We start from the raw sequence: 24,939 nt of genomic DNA on the forward strand, positions 1-24,939 counted from the left end.
TAACGGTCAAGTCAGCTTTGGCTGACTTCTACCGGTCAGGTACACGAAACGGCACAACTAATGGGAAGCAAGCTAACAAGCCAGCAATTCCTCACCTATCTAATGCAATACAAAAACGTAAAAAATAGTAAACAACAATAATTGAAACGTACCTTACTTAAAATCTGGCAAGAAGAATACCTGAATCAAACCACACATATTTGCAGTTTAGTTACCTTCCAAGTTAATGCCATCAAGTTGTACTTCTCAGCTCAGCTGCCGCGGACTCCTCCCTTCGAATATTCCCTCAGCTTCCTTCAAAATGCCACAAGAAAAGCCCTTAAATTGAAATACAAGAAAAAGTGAATTCAGTTCCATTGAATTATAAGACAGAAATAACTAACAATTAACGGCCAAGTCAGCTTTGGCTGACTTCTACCGGTCCGGTACACGAAACAGCACATCTAATGGTAAGCAAGCTAACAAGCCAGCAATTCCTCACCTATCTAATGCAATAGAAAAAAAGGTAAAAATAGTAACCAACAATAATTGAAACGTACCTTGCTTAAAATCTGGCAAGAAGAATACCTGAATCAAACCACACATATTTGCAGTTTAGTTACCTTCAAAATCAATGTCATCAAGTTGTGTTTATCAGCTCAACAGCAGCGGACTCCTCCCTTCGAATATTCCCTCAGCTTCCTTCAAATTGCCACAAGAAAAGCCCTTAAATTGAAATACAAGTAAAAGTGAATTCAGTTCCATTGAATTATAAGACAGAAATAACTAACAATTATCGGCCAAGTCAGCTTTGGCTGACTTCTACCGGTCCGGTACACGAAACGGCACATCTAATGGGAAGCAAGCTAACAAGCCAGCAATTCCTCACCTATCTAATGCAATAGAAAAAAAGGTAAAAATAGTAACCAACAATAATTGAAACGTACCTTGCTTAAAATCTGGCAAGAAGAATACCTGAATCAAACCACACATATTTGCAATTTAGTTACCTTCAAAATAAATGTCATCAAGTTGTGTTTATCAGCTCAGCAGCAGCGGACTCCTCCCTTCGAATATTCCCTCAGCTTCCTTCAAATTGCCACAAGAAAAGCCCTTAAATTGAAATACAAGTAAAAGTGAATTCAGTTGCATGGGATTATAGAACAGAAATAACTAACAATTAACGGCCAAGTCAGCTTTGGCTTACTTCGACCGGTCAGGTACACGAAACGGCACATCTAATGGGAAGCAAGCAAACAAGCCAGCAATTCCTCACCTATCTAATGCAATACATAAAGGAAAAAAATAGTAAACAAAAATAATTGAAACGTACCTTCCTCAAAATCTGGCAAGAAGAATACCTGAATCAAACCACACATATTTGCAGTTTAGTTACCTTCAAAATCAATGCCATCAAGTTGTGCTTCTCAGCTCAGCTGCCGCGGACTCCTCTTTTCGAATATTCCCTCAGCGTCTTTCAAAATGCCACAAGAAAATCCCTTAAATTGAAATACAAGAAAAAGTGAATTCAGTTCCATGGATTATAAAACAGAAATAACTAACAATTAACGGTCAAGTCAGCTTTGGCTGACTTCTACCGGTCAGGTACACGAAACGGCACAACTAATGGGAAGCAAGCAAACAAGCAATAATTCCTCACCTATCTAATGCAATACAAAAAGGTAAAAAATAGTAAACACGAATAATTGAAACGTACCTTGCTTAAAATCTGGCAAAAAGAATACCTGAATCAAACCACACATATTTGCAGTTTAGTTACCTTCAAAATCAATGCCATCAAGTTGTGCTTCTCAGCTCAGCTGCCGCGGACTACTCCCTTCGAATATTCCCTCAGCTTCCTTCAAAATGTCACAAGAAAAACCCTTAAATTGAAATACAAGAAAAAGTGAATTCAGTTGCATGAGATTATAAAACAGAAATAACTAACAAGTCACGGCTAAGTCAACTTGGGCTGACTTCTACCGGTCAGGTACACGAAACGGCACATCTAATGGGAAGCAAGCAAACAAGCCAGCTATTCCTCACCTATCTAATGTAATAGAAAAAGAAAAAAAATAGTAAACAACAATAATTGGAACGTACCTTCCTTAAAATCTGGCAAAAAGAATACCTGAATCAAACCACACATATTTGCAGTTTAGTTACCTTCAAAATCAATGCCATCAAGTTGTGCTTATCAGCTCAGCTGCCGCGGACTCCTCTTTTCGAATATTCCCTCAGCGTCTTTCAAAAAGAACACAAGAAAATCCCTTAAATTGAAATACAAGAAAAAGTGAATTCAGTTCCATTGGATTATAAAACAGAAATAACTAATAATTAACGGCCAAGTCAGCTTTGGCTGACTTCGACCGGTCAGGTACACGAAACGGCACATCTAATGGGAAGCAAGCAAACATGCCAGCAATTCCTCACCTATCTAATGCAATACAAAAAGGTAAAAAATAGTAAACAAGAATAATTGAAACGTACCTTGCTTAAAATCTGGCAAGAAGAATACCTGAATCAAACCACACATATTTGCAGTTTAGTTACTTTCAAAATCAATGCCATCAAGTTGTGCTTATCAGCTCAGCTGCCGCGGACTCCTCCTTTCGAATATTCCCTCAGCTTCCTTCAAAATGTCACAAGAAAATCCCTTAAATTGAAATACAAGAAAAAGTGAATTCAGTTCCATGGGATTATAAAACAGAAATAACTAACAATTAACGGCCAAGTCAGCTTTGGCTGACTTCTACCGGTAAGGTACACGAAACGGCACATCTAATGGGAAGCCAGCAATTCCTCAACTATCTAATGCAATAGAAAAAAAGGTAAAAATAGTAAACAACAATAATTGAAACGTACCTTGCTTAAAATCTGGCAAGAAGAATACCTGAATCAAACCACACATATTTGCAGTTTAGTTACCTTCAAAATCAATGCAATCTAGTTGTGTTTATCAGCTCAGCTGCCGCGGACTCCTCCCTTCGAATATTCCCTCAGCTTCCTTCAAAATGTCATAAGAAAAGCCCTTAAATTGAAATACAAGAAAAAGTGAATTCAGTTTCATGGGATTATAAAACAGAAATAACTAACAATTAACGGCCAAGTCAGCTTTGGCTGACTTCTACCGGTAAGGTACACGAAACGGCACATCTAATGGTAAGCCAGCAATTGCTCACCTATCTAATGCAATAGAAAAAGGAAAAAATAGTAAACAACAATAATTGAAACGTACCTTGCTTAAAATCTGGCAAGAAGAATTCCTGAATCAAACCACACATATTTGCAGTTTAGTTACCTTCAAAATCAATGTCATTAAGTTGTGCTTCTCAACTCAGCTGCCGCGGACTCCTCCTTTCGAATATTCCCCCAGCTTCTTTCGAAATGGCACAAGAAAAGCCCTTAAATTGAAATACAAGAAAAAGTGAATTCAGTTTCATGGGATTATAAAACAGAAATAACTAACAATTAACGGCAAGTCAGCTTTGGCTGACTTCTACCGGTCAGGTAAACGAAACGGCACATCTAATGGGAAGCAAGCGAACAAGCCAGCAATTCCTCACCTATCTAATGCAATAGAAAAAGGAAAAAAAATAGTAAACGACCATAATTGAAACGTAACTTGTTTAAAATCTGGTAAGAAGAATACCTGAATCAAACCACACATATTTGCAGTTTAGTTACCTTCAAAATCAATGCTATCAAGTTGTGCTTATCAGCTCAGCTGCCGCGGACTCCTTCCTTCGAATATTCCCTCAGCTTCCTTCAAAATGCCACAAGAAAAACTCTTAAATTGAAATGGTAAAAGTGAATTCAGTTGCATTGGATGGTAAAACAGAAATAACTAACAAGTCACGGCCAAGTCAGTTTTGGCTGACTTCTATCGGTCAGGTACACGAAACGGCACGTCTAATGGGAAGCAAGCAAACAAGCCAGTATTTCCTCAGCTATCTAATTCAATAGAAAGAAAGTAAAAAATAGTAAACAACAATAATTGAAACATACCTTGCATAAAATCTGAGAAGAAGAATACCTGAATCAAACAAAACTGATTTGCAGTTTAGTTACCTTCAAAGTTAATGCCATCAAGTTGTGCTTCTCAGCTCAGCTGCCGCGGACTCCTCCTTTTAAAATATTCCCTCAGCTTTCTTCAAAATGTCATAAAAAAATCACTTAAAATATAATACAACAAAAAGTGAATTCAGTTGGATGAGATGATAAAACAGAAATAACTAACAAGTTACGGCCAAGTCAGCTTTGGCTGACTTCTGCCGGTCAGGTGCACGAAACAGGCACAATTAAGGGGAAGAAATAAGTCATGCAACAAAAAAAGAAAGGATATATTGTGCAGGAAACTTATCTCACAATATATGATCGATTTTTAGAAGAATATCCATCAGCCTCATCACAGGTCCATGCGAAACCGCAAGTCATGGTTGTTGGAAGCGTGCCTTTTGAAGAGAGCAACCCACTTCAAGGAAAGCTCTATCTACATAAATAAAAGTAAAACTCAAAAGTCGGTACTAACCAAGAGTGGAAACCGTAATGTTTCAATTCATGGCATCGAGTGAGTTGAGATCTGACCACTTAAACAAAAAAAAAACTATAACAATAGCCAATCAGCTCCAACAGGTAACGGCCAAGTCAGCTTTGGCTAACTTCGTCCGGTCAGGTATGCAAAACCGCCACAATGGAAAGAAATATGTCATGCAACAAAAAAAATGATATATTATGAAAGATACTTATCTCAAAATATATTACCAATTTTGAGAAGAATATCCATAAGCCTCGTCACCGGTCCATGCGAAACCACAAGGAAGTAATGATTGTTAGAAGCGTGTCGTTTTAAGAAAGCAGCCCACTTCAAGGAAAGCTCCATCTACATAAACAAAAGTAAAACTCAAAAGTCGATACTAAGCAAGAGTGAAATCTGTAATATTTGATAAAGGAGGAGTTGCTACAATACAAAGGAGAATCAATTCATGGCATCCCTTGAGATACACTACTTCTTCATTACGAAATTGAAGCCTAAACCTGACCCAGCAATAAGAGGATCAACTAAGCTAGAACCGATTCACAAACCTATCAGTTCAATCATACTAGACCAATAAGAGGATCAACTAAGCTAGAACCGATTCACAAACCTATCAGTTCAATCATACTAGACCTGCTAATGAGCGGTAACTCGCTCAAAACTCGGCCCGACCCATTCATTATTTCATTAGAACCCGACTCGGCTCGGTCCATTAGACTCTTTAAACTCGGCCTGAACTCGGCTCGGTCCATTGGACTCTTTAGGCTCGGCTCAAACTCAATTAATTGTAATATATTTCAAAGGCATGTACTAAATGTGTTCACACTTACCATCACCTTATCTGTTTTGTCCGTTTTGTATCAATTTCCCAATAGAGTAGGAGCTCCATAACACAGCATCCTCTAAAATTATGTGTTTAAATTTTCTATGATCAAATTTGAAAACCTATATAAATGCATAAAATACTAAATCATTAATTTTATTTGATGAAGTTACCCATAGGATTCTCATGAAAAAAATTTATCATATGAGGTCACCATATGAGGTAGACATATTGGAGAGCAAAGGATGTCTATGAGGTCTGGGAATTTTTCAAAAGCAACATGAATTTTAAATGCTATCCTGTACCTTTTCAATGAAACAGAAAAAAGGAAAAAAGAAAAAGAGAAAAGGATAACCATCTAAGATGGGTTAAAGCCATACAAGATTACCTGTACAGTTTTTTAACTTTTGACAAACAAAAATTTCAGTGACTAAAGAAGCTCATTTTTTTTCAATAGATTACAACCAAGGAACAGACATTATTAAAATATGCAAGAATACAAATAAGTGGTTTCTTAATTACCAGTATTGATCCATAGAGTGAAAGTAAAAAACCAGAAATTACAGAAGTTGATCATAAAATACCAGTACGTGGAACCTAGCCCCTAGCCTATTACTTTTGACAAGAAAGAAATCAGCCTACTTCAGTACTTTAATAAGAAAACATGAATCTAGATTAATATTACATTAAAAGTACTTATAACTTAGCAGTATTGCTTCTCTATGAAACTGTACCGGATAGTCCTGAGCTGTTGATTATGGTCTGAAGCTGTACTGGATAGTCCTGTGTCATTGTTCTCTCCCTGAGCTGTTGGTGTAAAGTGAATCTGACAGGAAAATGCAAAAATGCAAGTAGACCCCTAATATTTACATTATAATTTTTTTATGCAAGTAGACCCCTAATATTTACATTATAATTGTTATCTACCAGTAAAAAATGATGATATCTGAAAAAAAAAACTGGACTATGTAATAATGCACTTAATTTAAGCAAAAACTGGTACCGAACTGATACGGGCTGGTGCTGGTATGTACGTGCCAGACTGGTGCTGGTATCAGAAACAACACAGAATTCTGGATTCAAAATGTAGCAATAAATGATAAATCACTATATTGGATATCAGTACTAGTATCACGGTTTAACAAAACCCATTAATCGCTTAAAAACCTTAAACGTAATCGTAATTTAACAAAACCCACAAAATAAAATCAGTACCAGTTTATGGTTTTCTATACAATTTAAGCAGCTGAGAGAGAGAGAGAGAGCGCACCTGAGAGAAGATGGAAACTGGAGAGCGACGGAGCAAGAGAGCAGATGGAGGCTGCAAAGCGAGAGAGTGACGAAGCCACAGAGCCACGGAGCTTCGACAGGGAGAAGCGAAGGAATGGCTTGCCAATGGGTAGCTCGGCTCGGATCGACTCGCTAAGAAAACAGAGATTTATTTCGAGTACGGGCTCAACTCAAATTGAGCTCAGCTCAATTTGACTCATTCAAGAGTCCAGCTCAAAGCCCACGAGCCGGCCCGGCTCATTTAGCAGGCCTAAATCATACACAGTTTACAAACTATTATAATTGAATTTTACTATCATCCCAGTTATAATGAAAGACTGATTCGAGGAACACCCTTAATGTTATAAAACTGAATTGGGACTCAAGTAATCTAAGGCAAATAATCAAATTTTGGGATCTTTAGCAAATAGATTCAGACAAAACAGAATTCAATGGATAGACGGAAACTAAACATTAATTGATGCAAAGTTAAGTTAAATTGAGTCTCGAGGCATACACAATTGACAGTCACTTGAAGCAAGAATTAAATTCATTGCAACAAATGAAAAGAATATTGGGGCCTGATTTGCATTAGGTAAGTAAGAGAATTGGGGAATCCCCAGTATTTAAACTAATGCACATAACAAGAAGTGAAAGAAAACAGTAACAGGATTAATAATTTAGCTGACCTCCATAACAGTATGACAAAGAGCAAGAAAGAGAGTTGACTCGTTGCCACGTAACATGTGATTGTCATTGTATGTGACAAGAGAATTTGACACTGCTTGTAAGCCCCGCACAACCTCTTGAGCAAAAATTTGTTTCAAGCTTAATGGTGCACATGGTTTAAGTTCATTCATTGCAGCTGATACACCTTCAAGAAAAAAAAGAGAAGATGTAAACACAAGTTAGCCATGCATGTAGTTGGGACACGTCCACTATGTGTTAACTGATTCCATATGAATTGGTATTGTGAAATCCATCAGTTATACCAGAGGAGCTTGGTGATAATTTCTGATTCTTATGTTGGTGACAATTTTTTTCCTTTTATCACTTTCAGATACCATTTACGAATACGGGTAAAGGTGGATGCTCCATCAGAACAAAAGGCGGGGTCACATCATCGCGGGTATCATCCATGGCACCATTGTTTGCAAACCCTACTGATGGCATCGGGACCCACCTGTGTGAATCCAACACAACCTAATCAACAAATGGCAACAAATAAACAAAGCATGAGTAAATATAAAATAATAAGAAAAATTAACATTACAAAAAAAGATGGGTCTTCATGCAAATGTACCTGAAAATTTTCAATTGCTGTGCTCATATTCTTTGAGAACATATTAAAAGCTGCACTGAAGATTTAAAAAATAGATGTTATTAAGAGTCCACTACAATTGTAAGAGATAAAGCTCTTGTGGATATGGATGAAATACCTCTCAAAAATAGGAGGAAGCAATGCCCTAAAATCCAAACCGACCATCCCAAGACCAATTGCACAATACTGCAAAAGAAACCCATAATTATGACAACATCAATAATAGTAATAAAAATCAATAAATTAATTAGTAAAATCAGAAATCAGAAATTATTCACAAGTGAAATCAGAAATCATACACCAGAAAGTAATATTTGAGATTAAAAAATAAAAAAATATTTTGATGAAATTTAATTAAAAGGAGCAATAGATTCAGAGAGTATACTCACCATGCAATTATCTAAGGTGTTAGACATCGAAACACCATCACTTATCTTGGGTAACATTTCTTCTAGCGTAGACAAATGATTTTTAACCTGGTGCATGGCCCAGCTAAAGAGAAGGCCTCCATCGTAATTCTCATCACTCCCCGATTTATCATTGCTAAAAATGGCACGGTATTGAGTAACCACATCAAAGAGATTCCTACGATAGCAGTTCACCATATCCTTTAGAAAATCATACACATTTCTTTGATCAAGCTCTTCTAGGCTGCTAGAGAGCCAAGCTTCCCGGCACCTAAGAAACTGATGAAAGAAAGAAGAATAATCAAAAGTTTGTTTTGTTAATAGAGAAATAAGACAACAAGACTTTCTGTATTGGGTCAAGATCAAGTACAGATGCTCTATTATATGATTTCATAATGCGGTTTACTCCAATTTCACTTGGTTAATCATTCACTTAAACTTGCTATCTTTTGACTATTTTCAATCCGTGAAAACATTTCAGCATCTATTTATTGTCCTGAACAGCTCACATTAGTTTCTAAAAAAAAGGACAACATAAGGGGCTACATACCTGCAGGCGCAATTCTGATTCAGCAAACACTACAATTCGCCTCAAATGGGCCACGATTCGGATGCACTCCGATAGTTGTATAACATTATAACATACAAATACCATATTTGACCGGTAATTTGATAAGTACTAAATAAATATGACAGTGATAAGCAATGTATAAATCTAAGATTGAGTTATTAAATACCAGTAAGGTACTGTAATGGTGTTACAGGTCAGTTATAGACAAGAGATTACTATTTTAATCGTTTGATTTCTGTTTCTTTTTTATGATTATTGTTTGAATTTAGGCTTCAATGAGTTTCTGAGACAAATGTTCTCCTACCTGAGACAAATTCGATTTTGGTACTACCATGTCACACAAGAAATTTAATGTGACTACTGTACTAAAACTAAAGTACAATATGACTTGCCTGAATATTGGATCTGAGTTTCTGTAAAAGCTGAGAAACCATAGACTGTGTTGACTTCTTTACATCTATTGCTAATGCCTGAATGATTGGAAACCTGTTCCCAGCATTATCAAATATGAAAAGCAATATGTGAAATTTGATTGTAATATAATATATAAATAGTATGTAAACTTACTCAGAGTGCAATTTTGTAAGCTTATTGACAAAAGCTTCCAAATCAAGTGCCTCATCATAGTTGCCATTACGTATACATCTGAAATTAGAAGCAAGTTCTATCATACAATTCTTAAATAGAAAAAAGTTAAAGAGGTTTCTGTTCCGAAATATAATCCAGAGTATTTGTAAGTAACCTCCTACATTTTTTTGGTTAATTTTCTCTGTCATGGTTGCTCAACTAAGTTGATTCACGATAATGCCATGTATGAGGATCAAATTACCATGTTTTGAACCAATACCTTTGGAATTGGATCTCTTATTGTTATTCATTATTTGAGCATCAACATCTAAGTTTACTTCGCTTGATTGTACTTCAATTTTAGCTCAGGAGAAAAGGCCCCATCACAACGGTGGCACAAAGTTGCATTTAATAATGAGAAAATAGTTAACACGTACGTGTCCATGAGTTGTGGAATCTCAAGAAGGTCAAGTATTGTGCTGTGATTAGCCAATAATATTTGGTTCAGCCTCCTTTCTTCTACAATCTGTTGAGCGGACTCGATAAACTCCGTGCAACCAGATGTCAGATTTGGGATCTCTAAAATCTGCACAGGTTAAAGAAAGATGCATTTATGCATGTACATATATCACACAGAGCTACAATCAATTGAGCTAGTCACTTGGATGCCAAGAACCCAACAATTCACCAAAAAAAGGAAACAATAATGGTATGAAGCCTAGAAGGTCGAACAGGAATGGTTCATTAGCACTTAAAATTAAATCAGACTGGTACACGGCTGGAACATACAGGCTCAACTGTACACTCACTGCTAAATAGGGGTATTTTTGTCAAGTTAACCTATACAATGTTTTATCTGTACTATCCCTTAAAATAGTATGAATGTACTAAAGCAAAAAAAGAGCATACATGCCTTTGTAACATAGACATCAAATCCAAGCTTTGCAATTATAGTAGCATCTATAATTTTAGCTTCCATACCTCCAGTACTGTCATGAACAACAATCGTTATCTTAACTGCTCAAGCAAAGAAGAATATTTTTTATTGCCAAAAGGCTATTCAATAGTTGAATCACTAAAAGATGGATATATTAAAAAAAGTAAAAAAATACTTATTTCTTTAAGAAGCACTACATCTGGATCAGAAGGTGGTCGATCCCACTCACTTTGCTTCCTTCCATATATACATATTCTATATTCTTCCATCTAATAATCAAGTAAAAAAGAAAAAGAGGAAAAGAAGGTACAAAAGTTGAGAAATGTGAGTCACAATAGCGAGTTCTACCAGAAAAGTTATTACAAAGAATGGAATATGAAGAAGAATTTCAGTTAGTGTCACAATATACTATCTTAATTTACCAGTGTTTTAATGATTGAATACTTTTCACTTTATGATAATCCACAAAGGCATAGCGCAAAATGCTTTTCTTCTGTAATATAGAATGTGATTATTATCAATTAGCCAAAAAGAAAAGTGATACCTGATATTTGCTCCCAGAAAGATCTGAAAAAACCTATTTTGTCAATTCAGCAAGAAAACAACCTATATGGAGCCAAATAGCAACATAATTAAGCAACTAAATTCCCCACTCATAAAAAATAATCTTAAAACAAAAAGATTTTTCCTCTAGACAATATTTTCTGAGCAGTGTACCTTGAATAAGATTGTCCTGTTTAAGGAAAATCTCTCTGAGCCGACTTTGACCACAAAGATTGTATTTTAGGTTGAACTTGTCAAAACGGTGAAAGGTATTCTTATCAGCATGGACATCTAACAAGTCAACATTCAGGTCATATCTGAAAAGAAAAGAAAAGAAAAAACAAACAGTAAGTGATCACCATTAAAATATACTTTGTTGAACAATCCAATTAAAATTGACATTTGCAATCCTCACCCAGTCAAGTCCAAGCTCTCAAAGACCTCCTTGATCAAGGTCATATAGGTCCCATTTCTAAAAATCACAACCTAAAATAATGCAAATTTTTAGCAACACTTTCAGTTGAAACTGACAGAAAAGAACCTAATTATAAGCTAAATCCTACCTCATCATGTTCTTTCCTAAGCTTGGATTTGATAAATCTTAACATGTGCTTTTGGTTCATGCATGCCGAGTGGTGAACGTGTGTGTCAACCTTTCTGACATTATAAAAATCACGATGTGGTGCACTTTTTTTGGGCAAGGAACTCCTTATCCGCATTAAGCATCAGATGAAACTTAAATTTCTGCATACAAATCATAACCACAAGTAAATAACCAAGTAATAATGAGACGGCTTTAATTTTTGTCTGATTCACCTAGACTACCAGTCCACCAGGTTGACCATATTTTGCTCGAGACTTGACACAGGTTGGATCAAATCAGATTTGGGTCAGTAGAGAAGATCATAACCCAACCCCTTTAGAACTTAGCTTGGCATTGTTGTTAACATAAAAGGCACAAAATATACTCAATATATGGACCAGTCAGTTCAATCCAACCCAGTTTAAACTGACCCAACAAGTTAACAGGTAAGATCCAGGCTATTGTTTCACCAGCTAGATGCCAGGTTGGGTATTAACCAAATGCATATCATAAAATCTAATCACCCATTTCCAACCCTAAATGACTATAAATTTCATGTTCTAGAAGATTCAAACGGTTGTGACACACATTCCTGATATTTCCTGCTGCAATTACTCCAAGGATGTAATGTAAATCAGTGAAAAAGGTGGTAGCATCAGCCACAGGATAAATTCTCTCCTTGCAATCTTCATCCGTGTACACGTGCACAACACCGTCCACCATTTGAAAATAGTGCTACATTAGGAAAAAAAAAAGTTAATACATATACATGAGTCAAGTACACAAGTACATTAAATACCTTCTTTTTTCATATCTAAACATTATTAAACTACTAACCTCAGTTTTCTCTTCAGGGGTACAGCTGAAAGGATTAGGGTTAGGTTTTGGTGTGCTAGGGTCAGTAGTGACTTCCTTCTCCCATGGTGCAACTTCCTCTCTAAAAACATAACTATCTCTTAACTCAAGACACTTTTGGAGGGTCTTGTACACATCAATTTCATAAACGGTTGCTTTTGCTACAGCAGAAAAATTAGAGGCAATCATATAAGTGAGGCACAGTAGCTTAGGGTTTTAGCTCAAGAGATTAAAGATCTGCCAATTGATACTCCTGTAGTCACAGGAACAATTTAATCAAAAAGAGTAGTCATTACAATTTAATCGAAAACAACTTAGTACACTATTCCTACAGATCTACTCCATATTCTCTTTTACCTCTATATTTCTTCTCTTACAAGAAAAATAGAACCCCCGTACACAAAGGAGGTCGATCGTCCTCACCAGCACGCCACACCAAAGCGGCCAACCGCCACTGACACTCACCGGCTCCGGCTCCTTAATTCTCTTTTGCATTAGTAAATTTGAAGAAATCTTACCAACGAAGAAATGTAGTACTAAACTTGTTTGCTCTCTATTTTATCATCTCTCTCTGCTCTTTGTTGTTGTTGTTCAATTTCCCCAACCCCGAATAGGGACTTGTCACTATCTTCTCTGTGTTGCATGAAATTAAAATAGAAGAAAATTGAATTGAAAATCATTTTTTGGAAGAAATTTGTAATTTAATAAAAGAAATGCATTAGTAAAGTTGAAGAAATCTTACCAGGGAAGAAATACAGTACTGAACTTGTTTCGTCTCTATTTTATCATATTTGTTTCTTCTATTTTTTGTTGTTGTTGAACTTCCCCAATCCCGATTAGGGTTCTTTCACTATCTTCTTTGCGTTGTGTGTTCGACTCTGCATGAAAAAATGCAAAAGTTGTTGATATCTGTTGACTCTATTTTCTAGGAGATGTGGAGATGCAATCCGTTGAATACCACTTGTCAGATTTTCTACCCAACACTAATTTATCACCAAATGAGCCAAACTATAGCAATTTGTTGAAGCATATATCTGTGGAAGCCACTGATAAATAGACAAAACATATAGTAAATGTTGGATATAACAACTCGGCAATATAATTAATTTGTTCGGACTGAGGAAGAGTGTAACTAAATTGTTTTTAATGTAACCTCTATACTATCATTACATCCCATTTTCACTGAAGTCCTTTTACATATTAGCCCATGTATTATCATTACATCCCGTTAGTGAAGTATTGTATATATTAACCTATATACTGTTGTTACATCCCTAATATGTCATTACATAGATATTTGTAATTACTAATTTGGAAGCAAATGCAACCTCATGCAATCATATCTGATGTGTAAATAGTACAAAACAGAGAAGAACTTGCAACCAAATTTTGACAATCTAGAAAGTAAATAAAAAAAAATAATGTGCTATGTTATATGAAAATGGCAGCTGTAGCCTGTAAGGCTAAGTGAGGAGAAAAAATTTAACAGAAAGCTTTCTGCTGATGAGTTTTCTGTTGATGAGAAAAAATTTAACAGAAAGCTTTATACTGAAATCAAAGTTTTCTGCTGATGAGTTTTCTGTTGATGAGATATGTTATGTGCATGTAATGGGTAATAGCTTACCACTGATTTTGGTGGTTAATTTCATTTGTACCAGTGATTTTGGTGCTTAATTTCATTTGTACCAGTGATTTTGGGTAATAGCTTACCACTGATTTTGGTGCTTAATTTAATTTGTACCAGTGAGCAAGCAATGTCGCACAGTCGCAACGGAGAAATCTGCCCAGCCGCAATGGAGATTACATCTCTAACTGTTCAAACGCTGCTATGTAATTTCCTTCTTTCTGAACCTCCAATTGAGGGAAATGCACGAGTTGAAAATTTTAGCACAAATTAGCAAATCTGAAAGATTTGGTAAGGACTTGTGGAGGAGAATAGAAATTACTGTTGGAATTAGGAAAAATCTTACCAGGCGAGTACAGCGGGGACCACCGAAGTTGGAGGCGCGGATCTGTTCTAAACCGAACAGCGGTTACTGTAGGAGGAGAAGGGAGGGGGAGAAGTGGAAGAGGGGACTAAATGAATTGGAATAGCTGTCTCCAAGGTAGAGAAGTGGTGGGGAGAGGTGGAGGCCAAGCAACGATCGACGACGACGAACTGATTAGTGCGACTCCTCTCTCTTCTCTCTCGCTCTCTCGCTCCCTTGAGCTGTTAATCTCCTTTTTCTCTCCCTTTCTCTCTCAGCTAGAAATGCTAGAAATGGAATGATATGCAAAATGCAAACCGACGATATTAGTATATTAGTATATTAATATTTCATTTCCATTTTAAGAAAAGGATCTCAAAAGATAGCGATATCTCAGAACAGAATATCTGTAATAAATGATGTGGATTTGATTTAATTTGACAGCGCCAGGCCTTGCGTGTATAGCAAGCCACATACATCAGCTCACTTTTATTTTACGAACCCTACCAATTTTATAAATTTCGTTGAGATTTTTTTTTCAGATTTTTTTTTAATTTCAATAAAGATTTTCACAAATAATGTATTAAATCGGATAAAATTTTACTATTAATTGCATGCACTGAAAATACTTATAGATTAAATGGATCTACTAAATTATTTATTTTACACAAATAACGAAGTTGTAAATTTTTTATTATTAATAATTGTCATCAAATATACTTGCAAATATATTCTAATAGATAACGTCTACAAAGCAATTTCCAAACTATTATTAAAATCTCTAGCAAACACTTTTCAATATATGCTTGTCCATAAAGCAAACTTCTAATTTCAATTCATTATTAAAAAAACACAACAATTTAATAATAAAAGAAAATCATGTTTCGCTACCAAAAATAATCAATAACCATTCTAAAATTTTATGAAGTGGATTTAGTTACATAATTTTCATTTTTCATAAACTTTAAAAATCAATTTGTGCTCAATAACCATTACTTTTTATAAATTATAGCAATGAAATTTTCATTGGATCAGTGCCTTTATTTTCATTTTTTAAAATATGTAACTAAATATATTGCCTTTATTTTTCAATATAGACAAAATTTTTATATTATACCAAAGTCAATTTTTGCTTGCATAATTTTTTAACATAATTTAGTATTTGATGCCTAAAAAAGTTACTTAAAATATTGCTTTATACCAAATTTAATAATGTAATGCGACTAAAAGGCAACATTTTATGTGGAAAATATAAATTCGAAAGGATTCTTTGTAAATTATTAAAGTTGAAAATTTTGAGTCGAACCTTTATTTTTTTTTTAAATCTACTTTTGTACTCAATCATTTTCTTTTAACTTATTTCTTTTTTGGCTTAACGTAATTAATATGTACCTAATTTCACAATTTTTATTGTTCTAATCATAATTTAGCCACATCACACCTAACATAATCAAAGGCGATCAAATAACAAACTAGTAACTATTTTGAAACTTTATTAAATAGAAAAAAAAAAAAGGAGGGGGGGGGGGTATGAAATAGCTTGTAAATTCAGCCAGAAGGCAGGAAGGCCTTGCGTGTAGAGCAAGCCACATACATCAGCTCACTTTTATTTTACTAATCCTACCACTTTTATAAATTTTGTTGAGATTTTTTTTTAATTTCAGTAAGAATTTTCACAAATAATATATTAAATCGATAAAATTTTACTATTAATGACATGCACTGAAAATGTTTATAGATCAAATGGATCTACTAAATTATTGATTTTACACAAATAACGAAGTTGTGAATTTTTTATTATTAATAATTGTCATCAAATATACTTGCAAATATATTCTAATAGATAACGTCTACAAAGCAATTTTCAAACTATTATTAAAATCTCTAGCAAACACTTTCCAATATATGCTTGTCCATAAAGCAAACTTCTGATTTCAATTCATTATTAAAAAAAACAATTTAATAATGAAAGAAAATCATGTTTTGCTACCAAAAATAATCAATAACCATTCTGAAATTTTATGAAGTGAATTTAGTTACATAATTTTCATTTTTTCATAAACTTTATAAGTCAATTTGTGCTCAATAACCATACTTTTTATAAATTATAGCAATGAAATTTTCATTGGATCAGTACCTTTATTTTCATTTTTAAAAACATGTAACTAAATATATTGCCTTTATTTTTCAATATAGACAAAAAATTTATCTTATATCAAAGTCAATTTGATATAAGATAAATTAGTATTTGAGGCCTAAAAAAGTTACTTAAAATATTGCTTTATACCAAATTTTTAACATAATTTAGTATTTGAGGCCTAAAAAAGTTACTTAAAATATTGCTTTATACCAAATTTAATAATGTAATGTGACTAAAAGGCAACATTTTATGTGGAAAATATAAATTCGAAAGGATTCTTTGTAAATTATTAAAGTTGAAAATTTTGAGTCGAACCTTTATTTTTTAAAAAAAAATCTACTTTTGTACTCAATCATTTTCTTTTAACTTATTTCTTTTTTGGCTTAACGTAATTAATATGTACCTAATTTCACAATTTGTATTGTTCTAATCATAATTTAGCCACATCACACCTAACATAATCAAAGGCGATCAAATAACAAACTAATAACTATTTTGAAACTTTATTAAATAGAAAAAAAAAAGGGGGGGGGGGGGCGGGGAGGGGGGTGGGTTGGTGGTTATGAAATAGCAGTTGACAATTATAATTTTCTTTTTCAATCCTCCTTGGGCCTTGGCAGCATGTGAATTCACTTTCACCCAGAAAGGCAGGAAGCCCACTGGCCACTGCTCAGCAATTGAAATAAGACATGGAAAGCATGAAATTAACAATTTAATATAGCTAATAGTATAGTCAGGGGCTAATGTAGAACTTTTATAAGAATAGAGTAAGAAATTATTTAATCGGATTTAAATAACTAACTGAATTGAGCTTAAATCATCGAGTCGATCGGGCTCAAACCCATTATATTAAAACTAAATCTCAATTTTCTAATCAAATTATGGTTAAACTTAAATTAAAACCAACTCTCCAATTTACAATCAAGTATGTGCTCATGGAGATGGAGAGGAGTTATGGAGCTGTGTTGAGCAAGTCAACTAAGCGAAGGAGCAAAGGAGCGCCTGATGGCATGAGGTCCTAAGCATATGAGCAAAAATTGCAGCGGTGGTGGAGGTGGCGATGCATCTCCAACATGAATTAGCTAACAAAGTCAGAACAAAGGAAATCACGAACGGAGCTATGAGAAGATAAAGAAAATCACGATGGTAGGTTGCACTTTTTTTTCAGCTACGCAAATTTTAAACAAAATAGATTGTGCATTATTTAATTTCTAAACGAAATGGACTCACCTGTACAAAGTTTTTTTTGTTTTTTTTTTAAAGCAGCATTTGAGATTGAACTCAGCTCGATCATAGTAGAGCAAACTTATTTTCAGAATACGATAAATCTAAAAACTCTTATCTGTAAATTGAATTTTAGAATCTAAGATAGAACAACTACCTAATATAATTGATAATGAATACAAGATAGAACAATTACCTAAGTATAATGAGAATAAAACAACTACCTGAGTTTAATGATTGATAATTGGATGGCTGGAGATTCAATTGCTAGTATGTTCTTCTATGCAACGAGACATGGTTACATTATAAAAACTCTTCAAATCGTACACTGTCAGAATTGGAAATACATTGTCCAATTTTCATAAAATTAGACTTGGTATAAATTTTATGAAATTGTCATAAAAACATTAAATTTTAATGGTAGCAAAACATGTTTGGTCAATTGTAGTCCAAGTGTGTGGTAGTTGAAACTGAAATAAAGAGTCAGAGGCTCGTATTGAGAAGAGTAAGCATTAGCTTCAGAATTTTTTTCTGAGTAAAATTAATTTGCTTATTTCTATAAAAAATGAAAATAAACCTTATCAATTCAATATTTCTATAAAATATGTTGATGTGTAAAAAAATATTCAATTCCAATAGGTTAGTTTGTGAGGGCAAATAATTTATTTTTCTACCTGTGAGGCTGTGACACATACAAGCATGTGCCTAAATGTTACTGTGTATGTGTCACACATAAATAAATGAATTATTTGCCCTTACAAGACGGTCAATTAATAGACTGAATATTTTTATTACACATTTTAAGTTTTTATATTTTTTTTATAAAAGAGTAAAATTAGAAACTTTATAAACTTAATATGAGTTTTAATAATAAAAAAAAAAGATAACAACTTAGATTTTTTTGTAAGTTTCTAAAATTTTAAATTTAAAAGGATAAATATTATATATAAATTTTAAAGGCAGAAATATGTAATTTTAAAATTGTGAAGGGTATACATAAAATTCTTTCTTTTTTTAAAAAAATAAAATAAAATAAAATGTAGGCAATTTCGCTAAATTTCACTCCCTTTGACAATATTTTTTTTTTTTTTTTAAAAGAGGCAAAAAGCTCATTTCATTACTGAAATTGAGTTAAATACAACACATAATGTTCGGTTCTTGTTCTTACGTTGACAATATATGAATTAAGTTAAGGAAAAAAATGATGGACAATTTTTTTTTTTTGAAAATAACATAGAACAAGGATTGAAGCCCGAAATTTGAGTATCTAACTAAAACAAACCCCGTTAGATCGTCTCAGAGATAATACAAACCAACTAATTTAAAAGTATATTGGATCCATTTCAAACTTCAAATGCCGAATTCAAACTGCCAAACGATTAATCGGAAAAATCCGTAACGGCTTGGTTACCGTCAACGACTAATCGGCCAATTAATTAGTCTAAACATACGTTTTTATAAAACTAGATTTTTGTCTATTTTTGAACATATATCTTATAATTTAAATTGGTTAATTCAGAACTATAATACCAATAAAAAAAAGATTTCCCACTCCTTGTAAAATTTCCGACTACGATCCATGTAAATGACCTGTGATAAACACCTCGATCCCAAGTCATACATTTTAACAGCGGAAGTTCTGGTACACGGTATTACTTGAGAAATTGGTAACAATGGTACTACTAGAAAATAGAAATCTATCGTTTTATACCCATACAATTATACAATCTGAGCAAACGTTCAAAGAAAAATGAAATTTTAAATTGCAAACATCACTTCTAAGACTGTGTTCACATTCCTTCGGATATTGTTTATCATTGGTCTTAATTCTTAAGTCGGAAGTACAGTATCTGTTTAAAAATTAACTATATATATATATATATATATATATATATATATATATATAGTGCAGTTTACTGCTGTTTAAAATTAACAGCAAGCAAAGTAAACAAATTTATAAGATAGAAAAAATAACTTGTCAAACTCTATTGCATTCAAGTCAAAATCACATGTTTCATAAATAGTCAAAGCAGCATGATATATCTCAAAAAATACCATTTTTTTAAATATTTGTCCGTCCACAAATAACTTGCCACATGTCAGATAGTGACTTGATATTAATAGTATAAAAAACATATTTTTTTTTCATCTGTATAAATGAGAAATTTGAATGTGCAATTAACGAGACGTGCCATTTCATAATTAACTCAAGAAAGAAAAAGAGTCAAGAGTAGAGTGGAAAAATGGCACGCTGGAGCCGGCTATGTTACGGAACATATCGGTTACGTGACGTGGCTCGCGTGTTCCGTTCCGTGGTTATTTGCGTATCGTGATTTTTTTTCAAAAATTTGGCACAACGCGATATAGTTCAAACAAGAACAAGAGCATTTAAAGCAAACAAGAACGTTAGTATTTCATCGTAAAAATATCAAAGAAAATTGAAAGTTGAGACATTGAAATTTAATATAATTAACAAAACAATCTATGTTAATAACAAAGAACTCGAAACACATAATAAAATGAAATAATACTAAAGCATGACATTTTTTTTAGGAAAGACCCGTAGGTATATTGCATTAAACGATATAGTTCAAACAATTAGAGTACCATAAAAGAGAAACTTAGAAATTGAAAATAAGCCTCTAAATTAAAAGGAAAGATAAATTGAAATCTATAATTACATCTAACTGCCACTATCCATCATTTCGTAAATAAGAAGAAAAACAAGGAGCTCCTTGTAAGTTTGTCATTTCCCATCTGACAACCTATTCGTTTGCTGCAAATAAATCTGCTGTGATTCTAAAGAATCACAGGGTCCCTGCAATTCGTTTGCTGCACTATCATTCCCATTTGCAACACTGCACTTGGAATTGTGTATTTACATTACAATGAGCTGGCTTTTTTTTTTTTTATTAATTGTTTGATAGATTCGCTATAATATGATTTATAAACCTTGTATGGTTTTAGTTTTAAGAATTCAGCTATACTATAGCCCAAATTTTTGGCTCTAATTGAAAATAAAAGATAATATAAGTCGGTCATTAATTAGAAGACATTTAAATTGCTCACCTAAGATAAGATAAGATAGAGAAGATCCTTTATGAGTTGCAATCAATTTTTGTTTCAAAACGAGTCTATTTTTATATATGGGATTACAACTTTGTCGTTTTTAATACGAGTCTAGCTAATTTTATACTTAATTTTACTTGAATTAAATTTAAAACAACAAAACTACATGAGTCTAAAATGAGTTCATATCAAAAACTATAGTAGTGTTCACAAAATGATAAGATGAAACTTACCAAAAAGTTGATAAAATTAAGGTAACTCACTCTCATAAAAGTCTAACTTGCATTACTATGCAAGTTCTTGCACTTGTAGCACTTGTGATCTCATCTAAATTTTCTAAGTTGTACCCCTATAATCTTACTTTCAAGAAGTCTTGTCTTTGTAATGGTTATTTTGTCCTTGAAATGACTATTGCACCAAATCTGGAAAACAAAAACGATATATGGTGCTCATCATCATTTGAATAGTTTGGCCTGAAGGTGAAAATGACTTTAGACGCCAAAATCACTCTTTATTGTTCAAGATCAAATCTTATCATAATTTTTTTACGACCTAAATTTCTATTTATTCTAAAAGACTTCATTACTTTTCTATTTACCCCTATCCTCTTTTTTATATTTAATATATTATTTTTCTTTTCTATTTACCTATACAATTAATTACTCACATTTTTTTTCCTTTCTCAATAGAATCAGGAGTTGTTAGTACAAAGAAAATTGTAAAAACACTTGTCGCCACTAAACATTAATTACAATTTTTACTTTTTTTTTTTTAAAATATGAGTAGGAGATCAAGTCACACAATACATTTGAAGTCCCTGTGTATAATATAAATGATTTTTTCACTTTATGGGTTTCGAACCCATGATCAAAGATAAGTTGTCCAATTTTTATTTATTTAATATGAACTTCTCCATTATCATTAACAATAAATATGAAAAAAATACTTTGCCTGTTAAATATAATTTTTTGTGAATTTAGATATGTCGTTGTTAAATTTCTCCCTTGCTAATCCAACGGTTTTACTGTTTTGTGCAGCCACCGTTGGATCAACAATTTTGTAAAATACTTAATAAATAGTAAAAAAATTCAGAAAAATGTAAAATTTGGTCTCCAAGCATATATTAATATGGAGAATAAGATGAACGGTTCGGATCGACCGTTTGGATTTTGAAAACTCGAATATTGAGCCGTAGCATAGAGGCCTCTATGCTATCCATAGCACCCCAGCCTAACTCCAATATATATATATATATATATATATATTGCTTTTTTAATTAGAAGATCTAGCTACTTCTATTCATATATCTAATATCTCCCTTGTCCAATATATTTATCTGCAAAAATATAAATGCCGTATTAATTATAAATAAATAATTAATTTGTACACAATCAGTTTGAATTAATTTGTTGCACGTGCCCTTTGCATTCGTCATTAGGTGAAAGTTAAGTTGGTTGCAAATTAAAAGAACCATAAGCACTTAAAAAATGGTAAGTTTGTCACTAATAAAATTCTGATCTTTCTAGATTTGTTTAGTTTGAATAAATTATTTAATAAACTTGCAACCTAACACGTTTAATATATTAGAAACATAGTATCCACCGAATATTTCTTTCTAAACATATAAATTCGCTTTGGCGCGAATGAAATGTATATTTTGCACACCTGAATTGGCATGTATATTTTATCTAGAAAAATTAAATCTAGATAAATTGAAAAGCCAAATGCCTATATATTATATTGTGCGTTGTCTCAGCATATATGTATTAAAAATTTAAAATATTTAGAAAACATTCTAACGATATTAATCGGTACAAGCATTTAAGCACACAAAATATTCATCTAAATATTATTTTTAAATAATATATACTATTTATGACGAAGTGTATAAATACATAATTTATATCTTATTCATGACATTTCAAACTTTTTGTGTGTTTGTTAAAAATATTAAAATTTTGATATATTATTAACATTATAAAAGGAAAAAATTATTTCTAAATTATAGTCTTCTTGTATCTGAATCATAGTTTAAAATATGGTAATATTATTTCTAGGTACGAATATGTGTGTGTTTGCATTTATGATAGGCTACAAACAAACAATTAATCCATAACGAGAAGGATAATAAAAATATTGTATTCTAAAGAAGTGAAGAGTTATAGGCTTTTTTTCGTTTGTAGAAAAGGAACGTAGACTTTGTGACAGTGATAAACTGCACACGACAATATTTTTTTTTGAGGAGGATATTTGCAAATACATTTCCCTGCTACGAAAATGTACACTTTGTATAACAATTATGTCTATTATCTTTTTTATCTCCTCTATTCGATTTCTATAATATTATTCATACTTTTCACCTTGATTTTAAATATTGAAGATGAATGACCCGAAAGGTCGAAACCTATTCGATAACAAGCGTTGATCTGCAATTGTTTGTCATAAAATATGATGTATCAAAATGAGATACATATTAGATCTCAACGTAATATTAATTGTGCTATTTTAATACTAATTAAATTAACAATATCAAAATTAGTATATTGATTATTTTACGACCAAGTTAAGTTGAGAGTAAGTAAATTGTATATAATTATATACGATCAAGTGAAGTGATTATAATTAAAAATTATTTTTGGATATCACAGTAAAAGAAATATATATATTGTCATTAAGTATGGTTCATATGTGATATAATTTATACAACAAAGTTAGCATTCAATCAATCAAATCAAATGCCATATGCGGTGCCGAGTCACAAGTATATATAGTTCATATTTTCCATATACTGAGAAGATACGGACTCCGTTCGAAACAGTTGCAGTCGTTTGTCATTTTGTGAAGGCGTACAATGGATCTCTCATCCACCAAAATCATACGTATAAATCTTACGCAGTTTACGTGGCTCATTTGAAGGCTCCAGGTCAGGTCACACGGCAGCAAAACTCAATACGACGATGACATGTACAAGTATGTCAAGAAAACTGGTGTATTAAGTAATTCAAAATTTTACGCTTGCTGAGAAATATATTATTCTGAAAACATAAATCTGCTGTGATTCATAAGAATCACAGGAACCTGCAATTCAAAATCTATCCATTCATCTGTTTTGAGATTCGTGCACGAAGAAAAATGAACGGGTAGATTTTGATTTGTATGATCCCCGTGATTCTTTGTAATCATTCACAGCAGAGATTTATTTCCTTATTTTTTGAAGCCTCCCACTCTTCACTTCACACTTGTCCATCTCTTGATTGATTGAAAGGGAAAAAAGTAGGACAATGGCGAGACGGGTTAATGCTGCTCACAAAGTGTTAATATGGGCTTTATATGGGCTAATAATAAATTAGTAAATGTGCTTCGGACCCTATAGTGGTATTGGGCTGCTCCTAATGACCCTGATTCACTATTTGGAGCATTAATCAATTCCGGCCCAAAAATTGAACCTAATAAAAGGAGAGCTCACAAAGTGTTTTTTTTCATCGACGTGTATGTAATTGGAGGCAGCAATCATTGTCTTCAACTTGACATGTTGACCCGACCCGTCGATGGTACCCAAAAATAAATTAATAGATCCACCTCAGGTTTATATTGATGTTACCACCATAGTTTCTTGTCTTTATAAATTGATGTTACCACACTAAAAAAAATGGACCAAGATCTCAGTTTTACTGGAAAAAAAGTAATTACAAAACCTCCTCCACGGAAATCTACACAACCCAGACAACATGTTAATTTTCTGAGGCTGGATTTTAGCTAGCCATTATAATTACAAACAAAAAAAAGGTCAAATCAAATTGCGAAGGATAATTTTGGATGGAATATATCTTTTGTTTATTCATTCTCTGCAATATATTTTTTCTTTACTCTCTGAATTTTGAGTGAAAATATAGCAGTCATTAAGCACTATATTCCGCATATAAATATCCCGCGCAAATGCATATCTGAATCCGTTTCCGTATAAGAAATCCAAATACGAATAAACGTAGCAGATAATTTTTTGGATCCGAATTGGGGTATTCATTAAATAGAGAAAATAAAACCAAATTCAATTAGAGATAAACAAAACGGACATACGAATCTAAAATGAAGCGGGCTTTCTAACACAAATTCGCTTTTCTTATCAAAACCAGTATTTTTCCTACAA

The 24,939-nt window shown here is 33.0% G+C and overlaps 2 protein-coding genes and 1 long non-coding RNA gene across 4 annotated transcripts; all 3 read right to left on the bottom strand.

The window, feature by feature from the left end:
- Positions 1-5,828: 5,828 nt before the first annotated feature.
- Positions 5,829-10,247, bottom strand: LOC144573710 (conserved oligomeric Golgi complex subunit 8-like). The gene is made up of 10 exons (XM_078323465.1): positions 9,912-10,247; positions 9,475-9,552; positions 9,300-9,393; positions 8,887-8,961; positions 8,319-8,615; positions 8,048-8,115; positions 7,912-7,966; positions 7,673-7,811; positions 7,298-7,482; positions 5,829-6,879 (listed from the first exon to the last, which is right to left on the bottom strand). Exons 1-10 carry the CDS (start codon positions 9,917-9,919, stop codon positions 6,871-6,873), a joined length of 1,008 nt encoding a protein of 335 aa, XP_078179591.1. The 5' UTR covers positions 9,920-10,247; the 3' UTR covers positions 5,829-6,870.
- Positions 10,248-10,274: 27 nt separating this feature from the next.
- Positions 10,275-12,546, bottom strand: LOC144573711 (putative AMP deaminase). 2 transcript variants are annotated; one of them, XR_013518072.1, is made up of 7 exons: positions 12,375-12,546; positions 11,518-12,272; positions 11,370-11,440; positions 11,129-11,271; positions 10,956-11,017; positions 10,587-10,680; positions 10,275-10,463 (listed from the first exon to the last, which is right to left on the bottom strand). XR_013518072.1 is itself a non-coding variant. In XM_078323466.1 (5 exons), the coding sequence occupies exons 2-5, from the start codon at positions 11,671-11,673 to the stop codon at positions 10,989-10,991; spliced, it is 399 nt and encodes a 132-aa protein (XP_078179592.1). In that variant the 5' UTR covers positions 11,674-12,272; positions 12,375-12,546; the 3' UTR covers positions 10,703-10,988. The 2 variants fall into 2 exon arrangements, 1 of the variants encoding a protein (XP_078179592.1); XM_078323466.1 differs by lacking the exons at positions 10,275-10,463; positions 10,587-10,680 and having other exon boundaries at positions 10,703-11,017.
- Positions 12,547-13,147: 601 nt separating this feature from the next.
- On the bottom strand, positions 13,148-14,649 carry LOC144573782 (uncharacterized). Its single transcript, XR_013518084.1, has 3 exons — positions 14,363-14,649; positions 14,103-14,243; positions 13,148-13,270 (listed from the first exon to the last, which is right to left on the bottom strand). It is a non-coding gene; the product is annotated as an uncharacterized LOC144573782 (long non-coding RNA).
- Between the last annotated feature and the right edge of the window lie 10,290 nt (positions 14,650-24,939).

This window comes from Carex rostrata, chromosome 22 (assembly GCF_964058835.1).
Source record: "Carex rostrata chromosome 22, lpCarRost1.2, whole genome shotgun sequence".
Taxonomy (NCBI): domain Eukaryota; kingdom Viridiplantae; phylum Streptophyta; class Magnoliopsida; order Poales; family Cyperaceae; genus Carex; species Carex rostrata.